The following is a 20,790-nucleotide window of genomic DNA, read 5'->3' on the forward strand; positions in this document are numbered from 1 at the left end:
TTTATAGTAAAGACTCTCGCTACTCTAGGAAATAAGTAAAGCTGTAGATCTTAGAGCTGTATTGTTCTATTACAGAAATTAGGCACCATGTCTACTATTTGTAACTAAGAAGTGGTTGGGTCTTTTAATAACCAAGAAAATCTGAGTATAGTATCTTTATTATAACCTTTAAACTTCTACTGCTGCGTAGATACATCGTTATCAATAATAAATCAATTCACCTTACGAAGTTTCTTCTCCTTTATCTTTCAATCTGTCGAAGATTAGTTTTTTTCTAAGATTTATAATTCTCTAGTTAGTAAGTACTTACCTACTTTACCCAATGTGTCCAGAATCAGTTATGTACTTATTTATTTTTTAAAGGGAACGCTATACCTACGTAATGTAGAGTAGCTAGAATGCTAAAAAGATATCGTTTTAAGAACTCTACCCTATTTGTGACACATTTGTAAAAAAAAAAAACTGTAACAAGGGACTTCCCAGGACGAGATTTTACACAAAGAGATTTACTACAACCACACAGGTTGTAATAGTATTATTTGCTAGACATAAAGACGCCGTTATTCATCCTCAAGGAATAATACCGTTGAATTCCTTTGCTCAGTTTTGCTACACGAAAAGAATGGATAGCAACTATTTTTTCCGGGAAGCGTGTGAGAAAAAAAAAACTTTCTTAGTACCTACTAACCTTAATGAATTTACAACTAAGTATACTTCTAACAATAGCTATTTATTGACGTTAATAATACCTACTCCAATGTTTACTAACCTAAGCTAGTAATAAAATGATAATTCTATTATTACGAACTACAATAGGTAGGTACCTGTTTTCTGACAACAATGGCTAATAAAGAACTTAACCTGCAAACCTTGACTTTGGCACGAACGTCTCGTTTCACAGCAAGAGGAAATCCGCCATATAAAAACTGGTTGTTATCAACTAAGGATGTCGTAAAAAGTGGAGAAAGTATCGACATTCTTATAGTACACTTACGAACTTACTATACCTACAGTAACTTCACATGCGTTATTGTTTTCGGATTGTTATCAAGCCGCGTATTTTAATACCTATGCGTTCGGAATGTTTGTGTCCATCGTGCAATGTTACCGGTCACCGGTATCTATTGTTCAACGGGTTTGGTCTTCAAAAGGCCTGTCAAATAACACAGGTAGCAACATCAGACAGGTTAACAACATTCGGTGTTAAAATCAACCTTTATTTTGATACATTTTATTTAAATCGTCATTTGTTTTGGAGTCACGCACAAAACGGCAGCCGGATTCCTAATTCAAATTCGTTACACAATGAATGGAATAAATGAGACGCGAATAAATTCTGGTTAAAGGTGGTAAGCACACTCGTACTGATCGTAAATACACAAGCTGCGCATTATTGGGTTATCCAGCGTGATTTATCTAAGTATAAACAACTGGGACGCCCGTGGTAAACGCACGATAACATGTAAACAATCAACCAGTACTAACCTTCTATAGCCACGACGTGGTCCCTTATCTGCTGGGCCAGCAATGGATCAGGTACCAACTCCACAAGGTCGTAAAGAGCGTAGATGGAAGGATGCACGCTCTCAAATCTTTGTATCTCCTGTCTTATGGACAGCGACGTGTTCAGGCAAGCCTGGGTATGCTGCCGGCTACACATCGTGCTTCTGTAGCTCAGCATTGGGCCGGTAAACTTTGACAATCACAACACTACACTGGACGATGCATTCTACCAACGCTTGGTGAGCGACCCGTCGCTCATCGCGTACAAAAACTTTACCAAAAATCACTTTTTCGTATACAAACGTGCATTCAACAAGCGCAGTACACAATAAACACTTTACACTGTGATTGTATTGGTTATGATTGTGATGTAAATAAAGTAAACAACCAATCAACGCGTGTTGTAATGACAGCGGCGCGAGTCAACCACCTCGGCGGCGGCCATTACCAAACTGTGTGTGGCGTTTTGTTTCGCGTGTGGCCGACCGACCGACGAAGGGGAGAATTGTCAAAATACAAGCATGCTGCGCTACAGCGCCATCTATGACTGAATAGCAGTAACGCTTAACCAATTTACAGACATGACATGTAACGAGTTCAACAAATTAAGTACAGATGGCGCTTATATCTAAATTGAAAGTTTTACATGTTTTTTTTGTATTAGTTTAAATACAAATAATTAGATTAAGATACCTCACGTATATACGATCAATTTGTAAAACATAATTACATTAATGTCAACGTATGTAAATGTTTACCTAATAATTCATTATTTTTCAGGTCCGGATAGTTAGAGACTTGGCGCATAACGAAAACAAATTGATGTAAAATAATGTTCGCGTTGCGTGATTAAAGTAATCTTGTGACATCGTCAATATTTTCAGACACCTATTGCAATTTTGCAATGACTTTAAACTATAAATTCTTCTATGATTAGAAGGTAGATAAAACCTTAGTAGATAAATGAAATACAATGAAATACGATTTTGTCTATTCGTTATATTTTAAGTTTTTTTTTTATTTATGCAGCGGAGAAAGAAGACTTCCCTACAACTCAATAGGTAATCGACAGTGGCGAATTTACAAATTTGCCGCTAGTAGGCCATTAAATATTTGCCGCCCCTAATGATTGTGAACTTAATGATATTTCTGTCAGTTAACTACTAGATTATTTTTGCAACCCTCTGTGTACCGAAGAGTTTAATGTTAACCTAACAAGTTTAGGTATATGACAGCGACTTTGAAGCGAGCGCGAATTTTTTTAGTTTTGGGACACAAAAATAATAGGTATTTTTGTCAAACAAGTCTAAAAAACCACTGCAAAGAGAAGAAGCCGCGAGCGCAGCGAGCTCAAAATGCATGATTTTTGGGACGCAATGATACCTAAAGAAATTAGAAAACAGTCACTGTCAAATGAAAGGCGCGAGCGCAGCGAGCGCGAAATTGTTTGAGTTTTGGGACACAAAAGTCCTCCACCTCATAAACAGCTTAGAAATCGTCAGTGTAGAGCGTCAGTTGTTTTTGCTACTTCGGTGCTTTAACTTTTTTAACCGACTTCCCAAAAAGGAGGAGGTTCTCAATTCGTCGGGATCTTTTCTTCTTTTAATATTTTTATGTATGTTCACCGATTACTCGGAGACGCCTAGACCAATATGCAATTTTTTTTTTTGTTTCATAGGGTTTACCTCGCAGGTGGTCCCATAATCACCAGGTCAGGATCTGATGATGGAAACCATGAGAAATCGAGGGCAACTTTCGAAAATTGTAGGCATACGCAGGGTAAAAACTTGACACTAAGGCGTATGTCTGACAATACTATGCAATGGTGAAGATTTGGAGCTGACCTGATGATGGAGACCAGAGAAGGTCGAGGGAACTTGGCAACTGAATGTGTTAACTACCTCGTGTTTGGGCATATATTATTCGTATTGATGAGAACTTTCCACTTATGCGGATAGTGACAAGTATACTTGTCACTGAAAAGCTAAAAATAAAAAACATTTTACAAAAAAATTAAACCGACTCCCAAAAACACTGAAAAGCAAAAAAAATCTATTCTTAGGTGCATCGGCCTAGAAGTCGCTGGCGAAATAAACTTAGGTACATCCATTAGACACTGACTTCTAGGCCGATGCACCTAAGAATAATTTTTTTTTTGCTTTTCAGTGTTTTTGGGAGTCGGTTTTATTTTTTTGTAAAAAGTTTTTCATGTTAGATTGAGGACTCAAAGAGCGCAGAATAATCCAGAAATGATGAAAAAACCGCGAGCGGATTTTATTTTTATTGAAACGGTATTGGAATATTTTAAAATTCATGATCACATAAGTACCTAAGTATATAAGGTGTTGATTTGCATTTGTGCCATAGTTCAGGACGAGGACATAAAATACGTAAATAATCGATTGGAATTACAGTAGACGGGAAATAGCTAATATGCACTGCTTTTTTTGTCATTGTAATGTCGTGGTATTTCAGAAGTAATCCAATTTTATGAATGAAAGGACATTGTTCCGGCTCCATACATGTTCTGCCTAAGAACCGTTTGAATGGAAAGTGACTTCTATAAACTCTTAAAATTATATGGAATCCTATGAAATAAGTTTTCACGAACGGACACTTCAGGAAACTAAAATAATTACGAAAAAAGTTAATATTTTGAGGTTATAAATAAAAAATAACCAAGCTTGCGTGAAATATCAGAGTAGTGTTATCAAACTACACTATACAAAATATCAACAATACTATGTACAGCTCTATATGTTCTCTTCTAGATCTAGGAAAAGACTACTCTACTAGATACTAGGAAAAGAGATAGTAAATAGTCAAGTTTAAGATAATTCTTTGACAATGATCATTTTATAAAGTTGCATTTTCTGTCTGCCCCTATGAATGCTTTAGATCTTTAAAACTACGCGATGGATTTGGGTGCGATTTTTTTTATTTTTTTTTTAATAGATAGAGTAGGTCAAGAGGAAGGTTAACACCAAGGTTTTATATTGCCACCGTGCGAAGACGGGGCGTGTGACTAGTTTTCATAAATGCTTAGAATTTTTATGAAAAACAACTACCTAAACGCTTTTGCTTTCAACGTTACGTTTCTTAATATATAGTGAATCCACTTTGGATTTGTGATAAAACGTATCCAAAATGGAAGAGTTCCATTCACCACAATTCATAAAATATCGATATTATTACGATAGAGAATTATTTATTTAAATGATTGATACTACTTTTATATTAGACAGTTACCTAGCTATCTACATGCCATAAGGCGGGAATCGAACCCGCGGTCTATTACCAAGAAGGTACAGACCATACTAAAAATGTCATTACCACACAAAATAATTTAACAGTTAAAGTAAGGTTTACCAATAACAATGAAAGAGGTTTTCGAGGATGTGCAATAAAAACAATATTTATATTCAATTAAAGGTTTTTAATCATCAATATTTCTCAATAATATATTATCTAAGAACTGAGCAGGGGGTTCAATTGAGTTTTGGTATCTCGCCCAGCTTAAATACCAGATAATAGTCATTATGTGGGCACAACAGCCCACTGTTCTACGCCCAAAGATACAATTGCAACAGTATGCCTGATGGTAGGAGCTTCTTACAAAGTACACAATTGCGTCCAACAGTGCATTGCATCTTATTATGCTCGACTGCTTGAGACCAACACGTCGTACATATAAGGTCATGAGCTTCAACCTGTAATAATAAATACAAAAAACAACTTGCAATTGTGGCAATTGATTTGAAAACCGAGAAATTGTGTGCTTATGAAAACATAAGTAGGTAGTAACATTCTTATCAAAATTAGAAAAACACTTTCGTAGACCACTTACCATACGGGGAACGGTCCATTGTTGTATGCAACGAAGTATATCTTCGTTTTCTAATACCAAAGAACCTCCAGCAGATCCACAATTTATACAATATACTATATTCTGCATCCATTGTTGTAATTATAATATAACTATATAAATTCGATCACAGACAGAGCAATATCCGAAAATGCTAGTAAAATCCAGTTCTTCACATAAAGCCGAGTCTACCAAGTACGCAATCTAATCGGAGTCCGTAATCAAGCCAAAGTTGTTAGAATAAAACCATGAAACGCATAGAAAATCACAAAAGAAACGATAGTCGCAAAGCTATCAAACTGACTTCTAGCAAACTGACCAGGGGGGGGACAGTTTCCTTGACTGAGCGTTGTCGTAAAGAAAGTAGCGCCATCTTATAAATGAAACGTGAAAACATGCCATATTGCTAACTATTTCACGATAGATGTCTCTGTAAGTAGATTGAAAATTAATTATTTTACCTTTTTATACAAAAATACGAGAGTATTTCAATAATTAGAAGATGATTTAAATTACGAATTCTACTTAAATTTTGTTTTTAAAAATTCTCAATCTGAGAACCTATCTGACCTTTTTGTTAATTGGTAATAGTAACACATCATACTTCACAAGATGACCGCCATCATAACTTGCGCGTACGCTTGTCTGTGTATTTTGGTCATTTTTGTGTAATTCCTAGCAAATAAATATTTGATTCTAGTAGACCCGCTTTCCAGTAAAAATTATTTTGTTTAATTTTCCTGTTGTAATGTATTTCAAAGCATAACAACAAGAAAATTAAACATAACTTGTTACCGGCGAACGGGTATATTGGGAACTATGCTTATGTTTATAAATATATATAGGTACGTATACGTATGTATAGCACACGTAATATACTTCTGGTCGCAAACTCCAGATGGCGCTTCAAAGTTGCTTGCATAAAAACTGCGCGAGAGGGCTCTCTTTTTCCATAGTATTATTTTACTCTTTGAAACTGACTGAAGTACACCAGTGTTGCCAATTACGAAAACTATAATCCTACTCGAGTGCCAAGCTAGAAATTCGCGATTTCGCTCAAAACCATCTTAAAACATTATACAAATACTAGTTTTTTTCTAGCTAGTCAGTTTAGGTATTTAAATGAATAAAGTGTTAGCAACTAATTTTAATAACCGACTTCGGAAAGGAGGTTCTCAATTCGATCCGTATTTACCGAAATCCCGAAAACTTCCGAAACTGGCAGCACTGGCCGACGGAAACATTTTAAAAAGACATCAATAATTGTGACCCTACTTTTTATTTGGAATTTTTTTATTTGAAGTGTCCGTGGAATACTAAAATATGTTTCAAACAATATAAAAATAAATAAAAATTATAGTATAATTTATATTCACATCGGTTCTTAGGCCAAAATTGAACAATGTCCTTTATGAATGATCGTTGCGTATGCTTTGTGTTTGCGTTTGTGTGAGGGCGCAGCACGGTTTAAAGGCCAGTAACATACGCGCCAAGTTTAAATAAGGCTAGATGACATTTAAGGAATTCCGAAAAAAAATTAAAGAAAAAAAATTACGTACCAATTTTTTGTTGATTTGGGTCGAGAATCATTAGCATAATTACCTCCTTGAGTATGGCACGGATGCAAATCAACAGCTTGTATATTAGGTACCAGATTTTATGAAATTAAACTCCAATGGGTCGAATTACCTATGCTACGCGAGTTTCCCCCTTACCCAAAATATTGTGGATTTATATTAAATATTTTATGGATACCCTATTATACCATACGGCCAGACGTGGATGACAAAATCGAGAAATGGTGACGATTTAACGATCTGGTCAAATTAACATGAACATTTCATGAAACGCAACCATTTCATGAAATGCTCAAGCTTTTCTTTGCTCAAGCTTTTCTTTCTTTGTGTACTCATATAATTATTAAAAAAAAAAACCTGTAAGAAAATAGCAAAATTTGCCGCCCCTCTAAATCTGCCGCCCTAGGCACTGGCCTACTTGGCCTATTGGTAAATCCTTCGTTTTAAAATACTTGCTTTTTGAAAATACTTCGTTTTAATTCAAAATAATCAATACCGGACCACACAGTTTCGGCATATAAATTATTTCTTACGAATTTGGACTGGTCCACCTTTACTCTCAATTTAGGTATTCATAAAAAACAATGAATATGAATGACATAAATTGAAATGTAGTTTTTTTTTAAACATATACCTAGTTAAGGTCTCGGTGTTTGCGCTACACTAAAAATTAATCAGACAGGTCTCAGTCTCTGATTAATCAGTAAAAAAAAAGGATCCATCGCATCCAGATGCGATTCCTCTCCTTTTTCTTGACTCATAATTTGACAACTGTTGTGAGGACTTTGAAAAACTAAATTAGATACCTACTATAAGTAGGTAGGTAAATAGGTACTAGTTCTCCTGATTGTTGCTCGGAAAATAGTGCGGGAAACTGCGCACAAGCCAGCGTACGGAGAATGAAATAAGGAGTACGGGCTACATGCGCGTTTTTGTGCTCAGAAATTAGTTAAGTACAAGCCGTCATCAAGTTTGGCGAGAACTTTATCTACTATCAATTGTTTTACCCTGTTTCGTTATTTTTTGTAATTATAATCAATTTTTTTGTTATCATAGATGACTGCAATGAAATAGCCCGCATAAGTTGTAGTCATTCTAAAATGAGTCTAAATTCTCCTTATGTCACCTCATTGATGCGGTATTGTTTCGCCTTTCCTTATTTTGCCACATATTACTTTCAAAATCAAAATCAAAATCAAAACTCATTTATTCAAACTTGGCTGCAAAACAGCACTTTTCGAACGTCAGAAAAAAAAATTACATAAGACAGCCCCCAAAACGCCCACCCTTCACCACTTCCTATGTGTTTTTGCTGGGAAGAAGAAGTGGCGCAACAAACTCCCCAGCAACACATGTCTGTCTGTAGGTTAAAAGAACCTTTAATTTACCACATAACTATCTTAGACATCTCTTAGAGGATCTTCACATGTCTTGGTAACAGCAGCTTAGGTTGATAAATCACAAGTTTAAGCAACCCTTGGTGCGGTCAGTGAGTGGATGGGTGGATATGTACGTTTGTAGAGTTTCTCCGTATTCCTGCAGCCACATAGTCTCTTTCACGACATGTTTAACCTCAAATTTTCATCATTTTTTTAAATGGGACATCTTTTCAAATTATGCTGCTCTAACACTGGAAGAGTCAGACATTTACAGAGTAAATCCACCTCTGTTCCTTCTGAAGGAATTTTCCCTTTACCGAATACTCCAGACAATCGCTACACATAGTTAAAACAACAAACAATTACGCATATGTAAATTACATAATATCTCTAAGTACGTTCTTCCTCTTGTTTGTAAACTGATTATATTCAAGCCTCAAGGTTTAACTGCATTAAGTTACCGCACAGTTATCACGTTCAAATTCAGTCAAATATTATAAATAATTGTAACTCTGGCTGGCTCATATCCGGTCTTCAGACATCATAAAGAACCAGCGAGTTTGTTTTTGATTTTTGAACGATTTTAAAAATTGCATATAATGTAGGTTCTAGCAACTGATGTCTGCAAATCGGCTGGATGTTCTAAACCGCCATTGACTTTGGCGACAGCTAAATAATCATCACCTGCTTATCATTTTCCTTACTATGTAATGGTCGGCTCCCAGTCTAACTGGGTGCAGCTATGTACCAGTGTTTTACATGGAACTACTGCCTATATGACAATCAATCCAGTTACCTAGGCAACCCAATACCTCTTGGTAAGACTTTTTGGCTTCTCACTATCCATAATGACGTCCAAAGATGGTCTTATGACAGCAGGGACCCACGAATATGACGTGCCTTCCGAAACACGGGGGAAGTCGTCATGTCAAGATGATCACCTATCCACAGACCGACCGCGCAAAGTCTTGCCTTATGATCGATCGATCCTGCGGCTATTGGGTTACCAAGCGACCAAAAATATTAGAGCTACTATTTTTTTAAATACTCTCTTAATATTAATATACTGTTACTTATACTGAAGGTACCTTTTGACATGAAATTGACAAGGCCACGAAAAAGAAAACAGCTCCGTCGAATATTTTTTCCAGCTCGTCTTGTTTATTTTATAAGGTAAGACCCTATACCAAACTAAACACACTTCAATCAAGTTGTTATGAAAAAGTTCCATCAAGGATGCCGTATAAAAATAAAAAATAAAGTTAGTTTTTTTATTTAGATATTACCTTCCGCCAGCGGTTTTACCTCCGTCCCGTGAACTACACGTCATATCATCCTCCGAGCCTTTTTCCCAACTATGTTGGGTTCGGCTTCCAGTCTAATCAGATGTAGCTGAGTACCAGTGCTTTACAAGGAGCGACTGCCCTATCTGACTGATCCCGTGAACTACACGTACCGGGACAAAAAGCAAAAAGTTTTTGCTTTGCTTAGATATACTTATGTACCTAGGTATAAGTTATATTCACTGGCTAGAAAGCAACTAGGCACGTATAAAAAGTTTGTATACATAACCCACTATTTATCCGAGTGAGGAAAGTACAAGACTTCCTTAGTTTCCCCGCTTGGGTAAAACCGCGGGAAAAAGCCAGTAAAACATAAAGAAGTTACCCCGACCCTGACCGAGTTTTATTTTATGAAGTTCTCCCGTTTTCATCACCGGGTATTACTTGAAAAACCTTGAAAACACCTACTTTTAGGTACTGATATTGTTATTATGATAGTGGCTGCTAGTGTGACTTAATTGATTTTGATGAAATTTTTTAGCGAGAGATGAGACGTTGTCAATGGTTTTAGTTACCAAGGTTTCCAATTAATAAATTATGTAGTCCATAAGTTTTGTTTGTAGGTAATAAATGCCTTCATTTAAGGAAAGAAGAGGTTGTGAGACGAAAGAACCTTCCTTCGAAAGAACCGTATAGTGGATTTATAAAATAGCAAAAAAATCCTCGTGGCTATAAAATCGTCATGCATGTAGCAACAATTTTAATACCGTCATCATCCAGTTGTCATCCCGCGCATATAAAATTAAATAGAGGGAAATAGGTTGTAATATAATGCGTGTGGGCGATGAACTACATCGTCATTATGAAATAAGTAGTGCAATTACTAACAGGAGTCTACTTTCAAGTCTAGAAAATTCAGAAATTACGTTTTCGATGTGAAAATAAGAAAGAAAAAGGTTTTATGCGTATTTTGAACGTGGTAACACTGGTTGAATAGGTCTCTGATCCGATCGGTGTTTCCAAATTCAAAATTGTACCGGTCCTAATTTAAATCTATCAAACCAGCCAGTATCAATTCAAATGTCTCGCTCAACCGAATTCGTTCCATAATCAAATATCAATCACGGTGCGTATTGAAAGCAGACGTTATGTCGAAATATGTTATTTTCTAAATAACAAAACGGCATGTTTATTTGTATTTCCCAACGTTACACTAACATTGTTATATTTTTTTAATTTCATGACACTTATTGGGACTTTCGTTCTCAATCAGACAACAGTGACAATCGGACTGTCGTGTCGAGCGGTCGTCCCGCTCGCGGGGTATAAGTGCTGTGATACATGTGTAATTTCTTAACGAGTCGTCATGTCCAAACTCAAGGTAATATTGATAGTAATTGTGCGAACTACAAAAAAAAAATTAATGATAGTAACCTTGGAATATTATCTCGGGTTGATGCATTTTTAATCTTAGTTTAAAGTTAATCGAATTGTTACAGTTTGCTTTGATTATGTGTGGCTGTTTCACGGTCAGGATCTAGCTTCCTGCACAAATGTGTTGACACTTGTGTTTGTTTTGAACGATTCAGAGATCATTTTCAGGTGTCTCTGGTAAACTTGGTCGCACTGTTTTTGGTTTGGTTTGTCCCTGAAAGGTAAATTAGGACTAAGTTTTATTTTATTTTCAATTGTTTATTTATCGTTAATTTTACATGTGGGAAAAATACGTTGTAATGTCATGTTTGGTTCTTATCAAACGGCTTTTTTGACAAAACATGTAAGGCTTGTTTCTGTTGTTTTCCAATACATAATACAGGTTTTTAGTATCTCTTATTTTGTGGAAACAAAAGTCGTTAGTTATTATTAGTAATGTATGCGAGTATCGAGAACATCTTTATTTAAATGTGAATATAATAAAATTATGTTAATGCGACTTGCAAATGCCTACATAAATTCTCAAAAATATTAATACATACGTTTACATTTTAGTATTTATACATACTGTTAAGACATAATTATTTTAGATTTTCTTGTAAAAAATAACTTTATAAAAATCTAAACTGTCTCTTAACTCAGCAAAAACGTTGTAATGATATTATTAAACATTTAAAGCAATTTACAAAAAAAAAAAATAATGTAATCATGAAGTATGACGCATTCAGACATTTAATTCACCGTTTAGGCGCTTGACGTGTACCACGATTATTCAGTCAGGTCGACTGAAAAATACCTGTTGACCTGGGTAGTTTTCATATTCAGTAGACAATTTCGACAGACAAAATAACCGAAAGTACTTATATGAATTTATTTATTAAATATTATGCGTACCTTCCGCTGCATTAACCCGTTGTATGACGGGAGCGCAGATTTACGCGAGACACAATTGATTTTCTATTGTTTTGATGATGAAATGATTAAGGTCGTAGTTCAGGTTTTTTTATTAAAACAACTGTTTACTTATTTAGAAAATTGAACGAGAAAATTATTTAAATTGTCGGTGAATTGGTTCCTTGGTGATTTATTTTTGAGCATAAACGTGGTTTAAATCTTATCGATTCATGTGGCTGTTGCTTAACCACGAGCTCCTCTGACAGTGATGAGGCAAAAAAAAATATTTCCCGGATTTCCTCTAAACAAGACAACACACTTTTTGCCGCAAAACCTTGCGGTTACAGATGGCAAGACAATAGAAAAATCTGACAGTTCTTGACGACAATAAAATTATGTAAAGGATAAATTGAAGCATATAAAATTATCACCGGGTAATTGCAACGATTAAAAGGGAAAACTTCGTGAAAACACTGAAGTGAGATTTCCCTTAAATGAATTAATTATCGTCCTTATGTAAGTAATATCCTTTCGGCTGTCATTTGAACATCTTTGGCAGTCGTTACTGGTATTCAGAAGCCAGTAAGTCTTACCTGATACCAGTCTTATCAAGGGATATTGGGTTGTTCGGGTAGCTGGGTTGAGGAGATCAGTTAGACAGTCGGTCCTTGTAAAACCTAGAACTCAGTTGCATCTGGTTCGACTGGAAGCCGACCTTAACATAGTTGGGAAAAGACTAGGCAAATTATGATATTATAAGTAATATCCAAATATCTTTACTGTTCAAAAGTTAGTTACAGGTGACTTCACAATACACAATAAACAACATAAAATTGTCAACGAATGCATACTAAATTACAGTCCTGATATCTTTGAACGCAGTTATAAAGCTACCAAAACCGCGAACAAAGCTAGTGAACTTATAAGTTATAAGTACTTATAATTCTGAAGGCTATTCATCGGCAAGTACCATCCGTCCCGTTTGTCTTAAACTTTGAACGTCAAAGTTGCTATTGAAAATAAACTTTCCTTGAACCAGCATCGGCTTTCGCGTTGTTATAAGTTTTCCGAAGTTTTGAAGCAAAGGGTGAATAATCTGAGATATAATTATGACTGAAGTGAAGTTGTTTTTTTTTTATTATGCTTTTTAAAAGATCTAAGACTTCGTTGTGGCTTTGATCTGTGCTGATATTATGAAGAGGTAAAGTTTGAGTTTGTGACTGTGAGGAGATTTTTTGGACCAATATTAAAATTATTTTTTTCAAAACAAATGTATTGAAAGTATAAACAAAAAAAAAATGAAGGTTTACTCATTTTTTGTAAAACAATTTAGAGCCATATATTTTTTAAAGCCATATGAGTGTCATAATCTAGTCATAATATAGTATTTCCTTCGGGATACGGGTGCAGCTATTGAACAATTGAGGTTTATTTTAATACACATTATCTGCTTACAGACCAATATACTCAACTCCCAAGCCTAAGGCTTAGTTAAATCATTGTGTCCAGATTTCTTAACTTTTCGAATAGCTTGACCCATATTAGTCCTAAGATTTCTGAGGACCTTGAATAGAAAATTTATTAGTTGGAACTCACCCACTGCAGCCATACTTACGATTGCGTGTTAATTGGTAGGGTCAAAGGTGCCCATATTATAAAGGTCCTATTGGACCCAATTATAAGTCTCTATGTCACGTTCCGTCCTTATTATATTTTCTTTTCACCTTCAGTAATAAAAGTTATACCTATGTAAAATTACTATCACTGGTAGATATTCAAATCTGGAGCTTTATGTAAGTCTCTGTTGTAGGTATCAAGGTAAATATTTTCTTCTATGTTAAAATTAATGTAATAGCCATAGTTTAAGAATATTGGAGTTTTGGGAAAAAAGTTCTCAAGAAGTGTTTCCAGAAATGGCTGCTCAAGTTACACAAAACTACGTGTCCATTCTTTGAGAATCACTTTTTTATTGTAGAAAAAAACATTTCAGCACATGAAGAAATAGTTATCTACAGGTACATTGTTTGACATAAGATAGTATATATGTGTTTAGTAAATAAATACGTTAAGAATAACTGAATATGTAAACAAATTCATTACACGTGTTACAAATGTCCTTTACTGTTAATATTTAATTTAAACTCTGACCTGTAATTAAAGAAAATAATTCGTATTTTTGAATGAACATTAAAACTATATTCCGCTAGCTATTTCTCCCGCGTCAAATGAGAACTATTTCATGCATCCGGATAAAAAGACTTTCGTCGATAAATGGGATATCTAACACGAAAGTTTTTTTTAATAAATCGGATACCGGACCCTTCATATTATTACAAAACAAATAGTGAGCTTTACTTCAACATTTAATAGCATCCATTTATATTTAGAAAAACCATTTATGTACATAACAATATTTACATAATAGACCTTAGTTAACCTTAAAAAAGGAAAAGTTTTCAGCCACTAATAAGGTCACAGCCCTTTGTACCACATTTCATTTCTGATTCGTAATCTTACACGCGAACGGGCTAAACGTTCAGTTATAATTGAATCAATAACTGACCTTAATTACTAAGCATTCCATATAATTTTTATTCCGATTATAAAATAGTAGCTCTTCCAGTGGTTTAACCCGCGTCTTGGGTAAACCAATTTTTGTAATAGGATAAAAAAAGTAGCTTGGCCGTTTCTCAGGTAGTTACTATCTAGAATCTAGACTATCTATGTACTAAGGCCCAACTGCACCTACAGCTACATAAACGTCAGTATTATTAAATCAACTGTTTATGTTCTTTGTTTTGTAATCTTGTACTGATGTGCATCAGTCAAAAATAAGGCATACTTACTTACGGCCAGTTTCTTCACCAAAAGTTAAAGAAGAACCGTCTTACCACAAAAACTTTTTAACGTCAGTTTAAGACTTGTCTAAAAAAATGTCAAATTATGACGTTGACATAAGGTTCATTTTGGAGCCACATTTTTTTTTAGACAAGTGTAAAACAGTTGTTAAAGTTTTTGTAGTAAGGCCAGTAATGTCTAAAGTAAAAGTAACGGTCAAATACGTTTTTTCAAGGCTAAAGTGACAGCAAAACTAATAGAAAAATTGAATTTGACCGTTACTTTTACTTTAGACATTACTTTGGCTTTAACTTTTGATGAAGAAACTGGCTGTTAGTGAACTGTTGTTTTAGGAGACCTGACGTTTATGTAGTTGGTGGACATGGGCCTTATTTGTTCCTTATTTCGTCACACAATGTACGTAGGTACTATTGTATGTAACTATACATAGGTAAATGCACTATTTACATATGTATGATAATGTCTCTATTTGATTGTATTTACAATGGAGTTCAACAATGTTGGATGGTGGGACGGGGCCTTAATGTTGTACTATTGTTGGTGAACTCAACTATATGCTGAAGGTTAAAAATCTAGCAATACCTATAACTATTCTAGTTGGACTATTAAATGTTGTATTGTGATTTATTTTTGACGGTAGGTTCGATAATATTTTTATATGTTTTCAAGTCATAAAGTAGACAACAACTTAAATTCTAGTTAATTCGTTTTTGCTCCATCGATTCCTTCCTAGTCATTTTGTTCTTCATAATTCCTTCACTGTTTTTGCAAATACAAAATAACTGTACTATAATATTTTACGCTATGTATTTTCTCTACTATAATATTTAAAAGTATGTTTTTTAGAAAATAATTGTCTAACACTTTATTTAAATCTCGTTTCTTTTGTAATCCAAGAACAATAATAAATCATTTTCTTACAAAAATTTAAAACCGTAATCTTCAATTTCTCAACTTTTTAACATCAAATATTTCAAGACTACGTTACCATAAGTTAGAACAAAACCTTAATTATTAATCACTGTTTAAATTACCTGTGAACTTGGCTTTCAACGATGGCTTGCCACAGCATTGTTTTCAAATTAGATTGTAATCAGGCACTTGTCATTCTACACCTTTATCTTTAGTTAGAGGAAAACCCTTTGTCCTTTTAATGCAGTGGTTCCCAAACTTATTTTGTCTAATGCCCACTTTGAGAATAAATATTTTTTTAGCGCCCCCATTTTTTAGGGTTCCGTACCCAAAAGGGTAAAACGGGACCCTATTGTTTTCGCTCTTCTGTCCGTCCGTCTGTCACCAGGCGGTATCTCATGAACCGTGATAGTTAGAGAGTTGAAATTTTCACAGATGATGTATTCAGTGCCGGTTTTAACTCTACCAGCGCCCTGGCCAAGATTCCTATGGCGCCCTCCAACTGCAATTCAAATCCTTTTGAAAAACAGAGACATATGTAGTTACCGATTGCGCGAGCGAAGCGAGCGCGAATTTTTTTTGCAAAAATTATGTAAAATGTAGCCCAATCGTACATAAGTTAATGCTGGTTGGTGAAAGCAAAAACACGGGAACGTAGCTTCTGATTGCGCGAGCGAAGCGAGCGTGAAAATTTTATATTTTAGAACTCAAAAGAAAAATTAATTAAAATGTAGCCCAAACGTACATAATAACTCTTTGTTGGTGTTGGCGCCTATGTATTAAAATTTTAGGACTTAAAGTAGTACCGTAAATAAGAAAGTTCATATGGAAACTAGAAGTTACTTTCTTATTAATAAAATGTGATAAAAAATTCAAGCGGAAAGTAAAGAAACCGCGAGTAAAGCGAGCGCGAAAATTTTTGAGTTTTGGGACATAAAAGTAGTGTTTGTTCGAGAATTTCTTGAATTAAACACAAATTAAAAGAAACCGTGACTGGATCGACATTCAGCTGTATGTGTTTGTTTCTTCGGTGCTCCAACTTTCCGAGTTTGAGCAATCTTTTGTTGTTGTTGAGAGTAAATAAAATTACAAATGACCCCCCAGGCCTCTACACAACGCCCCCATTTTCTTTCTGGGTCTCTTACCGCCCCCCTTGAGACCTGCAGCGCCCACAAGGGGGCGTTATCGCCCACTTTGGGAAAGACTGTTTTAATGTGCCACTAGGCCACCCTACTTGTTACATTGTCATTTTAAAAGGACAGTGTAGATAATGATCTGAGAGAATGTAAGGATAGTGTTGAGTCATCTTTAGTTCCGATCTGTGAATAGTGTAATAATTAAGTAATATTGACTTCCAATCGGATTTAAAATAAACTTGGATCAACTCATACCTACTCATGGTCCGCGGGATTTGTTCGAAAGAGTTATCGTGGCCCTGGTATATAAAGGTCTGCAGAACAAACGAAAGTAGTGGTCAGCAAAATTCTGACACACACTCTTATTCTACTTTTAGCGCAAGGGGTCATCTGGTTATTTCCCATCCTTAAAAATAGATTCATACGGAATCCCATAGAGATAGGCTACTTTGTAACCAATTTCGGAAGCAGTTCCACGGGGACGTGGGAAAAGTACGGAGGAGTTGAAGGAGTTAATTATTTAGAAAAAAGATAAACAATTTAAGAACATCGCACTATATTCAGAAAGATCATGAAGTATTAACAGTGTCTTCATAGCTCTAAATCTAAAAGGGGTAGAACATAAAACAAGGCAGTTTACCAAGCGACAATATTTAAACCTTAATCATTGTACCGGGGCACGATCGGACGCGACCGCGAACTATGAACAGCGATTATGGCCGCTTAATGGTAGAAAAACACAATTAAAACGTTACTTTATTTTCTTTGCACACTGTTTTCATTTGGTTGTTGATTTTTCCATTAAAGGTGTGGTTGGAGTTAGTTAATAGGGTGAAGTCAAAATAAAGATAATATCTATAATTCCATTTTTATTCGAATCAAAGTTTAGGCCACTCCACACACATACTAAGTAATATAATAAAGACGAAACATTTTTTTTCTAAAGGCTCTGAAACAACGGAAGCGAATTGAAAAATTCTTGAGTGTTGGAAGGCTATCTTCCCTAGTTACATAGCATGTACTTAATACGTATTACAGAAGTCCCCACGTGACGCGGGTGAAATCGCAACAAAACGCCTAGTACTTGAAACACACGTCGCAACTCTTAATGGCATAGCCACAGCATATCATAAGAAAGCCAAAAAGATTATACATTCTACAAAAATAAACAAAAAAAATACATATACCTAGCACTCATAACAGCAGAATCAGGCTGAATTCCATACAGAGAGCGATAGGCCAGTTTACCAGCCACAAAAACTGATACACGGCCGTTACAAAAAACACGCGAGTCGAGATCAACTGTATTTAATTGTCGCAATCAACGGGCGACGCATAGTTTTTGAATCGCTAGTGTATCGCCAAACTTGTATTGTATGGAATATGAGACTGTAGGAAAGTGGACATGAAACAATTTTATTGATAATCGTGGATCCAAGTTACGGGCTGCGGTATTGTTCGAAAGAGTTACAGCGGCCCTGATACATAAATGGCCTACGACGGACCACGACGGTTTTTAGAGGTTCCCACAGAGGGAGGGGGTCATTTGATGGTTTTTGAAGTCAATAAAAGAAAAAAAAGTTACTTACTAATACTATAGCTGCTAAAGTAAACGTTTATTACCCTTTCGCGCTAAATGGCGGATCAGTAGTTACGGAATTCGTTATGGAGCTGATACCTGAAAAGGGCAGACAGTATTTTATTCATGTTTGAGAACGCTGTTCGCATAATGAACAAAGTCGCGGGTGAAATCTGTATAGCCTTCCTGTAAGAATTATCATTGCAAGAGCAGGTGTTAATCTGTATTTAAGACACATACTAGGGAATATGTACGAAAACCCAACCACAAAAACAGGGACAAAGTGTCCTAACAAACACAAATGATCATCAAAAAAGATCGCATTCTCTTAAAACAACTGAAACCCAAATCTCTATTTGCTCACCGTATGTTACGACTGATTTCACCCACAACACAGTTAATACAATCGCCAGCAAATAAGACGTTTACGATTGATATATCGTTACGAGTGATTCAGTAATTGAACTCCGCATTTATATAATTTGAGCTATTAAAGAATTGCTAGCCTACAGTTGGCGTGAAACAATTTAACTTGCTGAAACAGCAAATGGTTTGTTCGAAGCAAAAAAGGTTAGTGTGTCAGTTGTGAAGTCAATATTAGATTTAGATAATATTATTTATGCTGACAAATAAGTCTGTGGGAATAATTTCTTTAGTGTGAATGTTAAATGCTCATTAAGATTTGTTGAAGCCTATTATTATATGTTTACTCTGTACTTTGTAACATTATTTATAAACTGTAAGCCTGTCTGTACCTATATTTTAATTCTGCATTATCGAAGTCCGATGGGGAGTCAGTCTAATGGATTGGGATATGAAGCATCACAATTTTGCCTATCATTGTAACAAAACATTCTTTTCGAGGTACAAGGTTTTGGAGAGCCAAGCTTGAGCCTAAATAACTCTTGGGCTTGTGCCCTGAAAATCTAAGGAATGCTGAAAGAAGTCCTAATTCTAACTTAATTATACAAACTGTGGCCTGTAGGCTAATGGAAATTGATCCAATTAAGGCTAAGTAGGGCTGGCCCATCCTAAGTGGTCGTCTTGAAAAACTATATAGCCACTTAGTGCCAGGGCTTTTAGAATACCTATAGAGTTTAACTAATCATAGCTAGGTTGGGCAGCTAAGAAAATAATGTTAAATCATAATGTCTCCTTCAGTACGAAACTGTTCGAAGACTGTGTGACTTATTTTTTGTTTTGTGATTTGAGGAACATTGATTTACTTCTTCTTGAGTTTTCACATGTAACACAAAGGACACCTTTATATGCATAAAGCTAGCCAATCTACACCTTTGCGCCAAAAAAATGCTGGCTACAGCTACATTTTAGATTTTAGAAACTTTCACAAAAAGCCCGGATTCTGCAAGTTGGTGATTCATCCACCCGTGCATCGGAGAGCACGGAAATGGGCTCCTGATCTCTCTCCAGTGGTATCAGATTGCCGTCCCAGGCTATGTTGAGCTGTGAGAGTGAAGGAACTGTGAGTGCACCTGTGTTGGCGCAAACGCTCGTGCACTATAATGTCCTGATCAGATGACTGATCTTTTTATATGAGAGAAGCCGCCATGGCCGAAACCGGTCTTTCTATTATAATTATAATCTTTCCGGATAAATTAACTAGTTTCCTCACACTAGAAAAGAAATAAACAATAAATGCGAAGCTATAAAACCACCAGCCACGAAGTCTGCCACACTCACAACGCCATTTGTACGAACAATTACGAGCGAGGATTAGACAAACAAATCGTTTACGACCAGCATTAATCTTTACGCGTCAATGAAAGATATGATCGTAATTACTGGGTAATGGACTATAAAGAGAATTTTATTCGCTTGGGTGACGGGGCTGATAGTGAGACGCTTCCGAGATGCGACGAATTTCAAGGTAATAAAGATTCTTCTAGAAGACATTTCGTTCATCAGTTCATCATGTCCCGAGCTTTTCCCCAACTATGTTGGGGTCGGCTTCCAGCCTAACAGGATGCAGCTGAGTACCACTGTTTTACAAGGAGCGACTGCCTATCAGACCTCTTCAACCCAGTTACCCAGGCAACCCAATGCCCCTTGGTAAGTCGGAGTGTCAGACTTACTGGCTTCTGATTACCCGTAACGACTGCCAAAGATTTGCGCTGCGACACATGGCCATTGGTTTCCAAGATTTACTTAGAAAGTATGACTGACTATGAGAACCATACAACGGGAAACATAAAGGCCCTATGCCCATAGATATAGATATATGTACCTATATGATATAGATGACGATGTCGTAAGCTGCAGGGCACATATCACATCGAATTAGATTCAATTACAACAGCACGCGAGCTCCCGGTAATCTGGCCGGTGGCCTAAAATGTCGCTCCAACTGT

General features: G+C 35.8%; 2 protein-coding genes across 3 annotated transcripts in view; one reads left to right on the plus strand and one right to left on the minus strand.

Moving 5' to 3' along the window:
• The window catches only part of LOC124631946 (centaurin-gamma-1A), a 233,700-nt gene extending 231,750 nt beyond the window's left edge, over positions 1–1,950 (minus strand). The window contains exon 1 of the mRNA XM_047166589.1: positions 1,486–1,950. Coding sequence (XP_047022545.1) covers positions 1,486–1,681 — 196 coding nt within the window. The 5' untranslated portion in view covers positions 1,682–1,950. The remainder of the gene's footprint in view (positions 1–1,485) is intronic.
• Positions 1,951–10,878: 8,928 nt separating this feature from the next.
• The window catches only part of LOC124631926 (angiotensin-converting enzyme-like), a 37,333-nt gene continuing 27,421 nt past the window's right edge, over positions 10,879–20,790 (plus strand). For both annotated transcript variants that reach the window (XM_047166559.1, XM_047166560.1), the window contains exon 1: positions 10,879–10,988. In XM_047166559.1, coding sequence (XP_047022515.1) covers positions 10,974–10,988 — 15 coding nt within the window. In that variant the 5' untranslated portion in view covers positions 10,879–10,973. The remainder of the gene's footprint in view (positions 10,989–20,790) is intronic.

This window comes from Helicoverpa zea, chromosome 7 (assembly GCF_022581195.2).
Source record: "Helicoverpa zea isolate HzStark_Cry1AcR chromosome 7, ilHelZeax1.1, whole genome shotgun sequence".
NCBI classification, from domain to species: domain Eukaryota; kingdom Metazoa; phylum Arthropoda; class Insecta; order Lepidoptera; family Noctuidae; genus Helicoverpa; species Helicoverpa zea.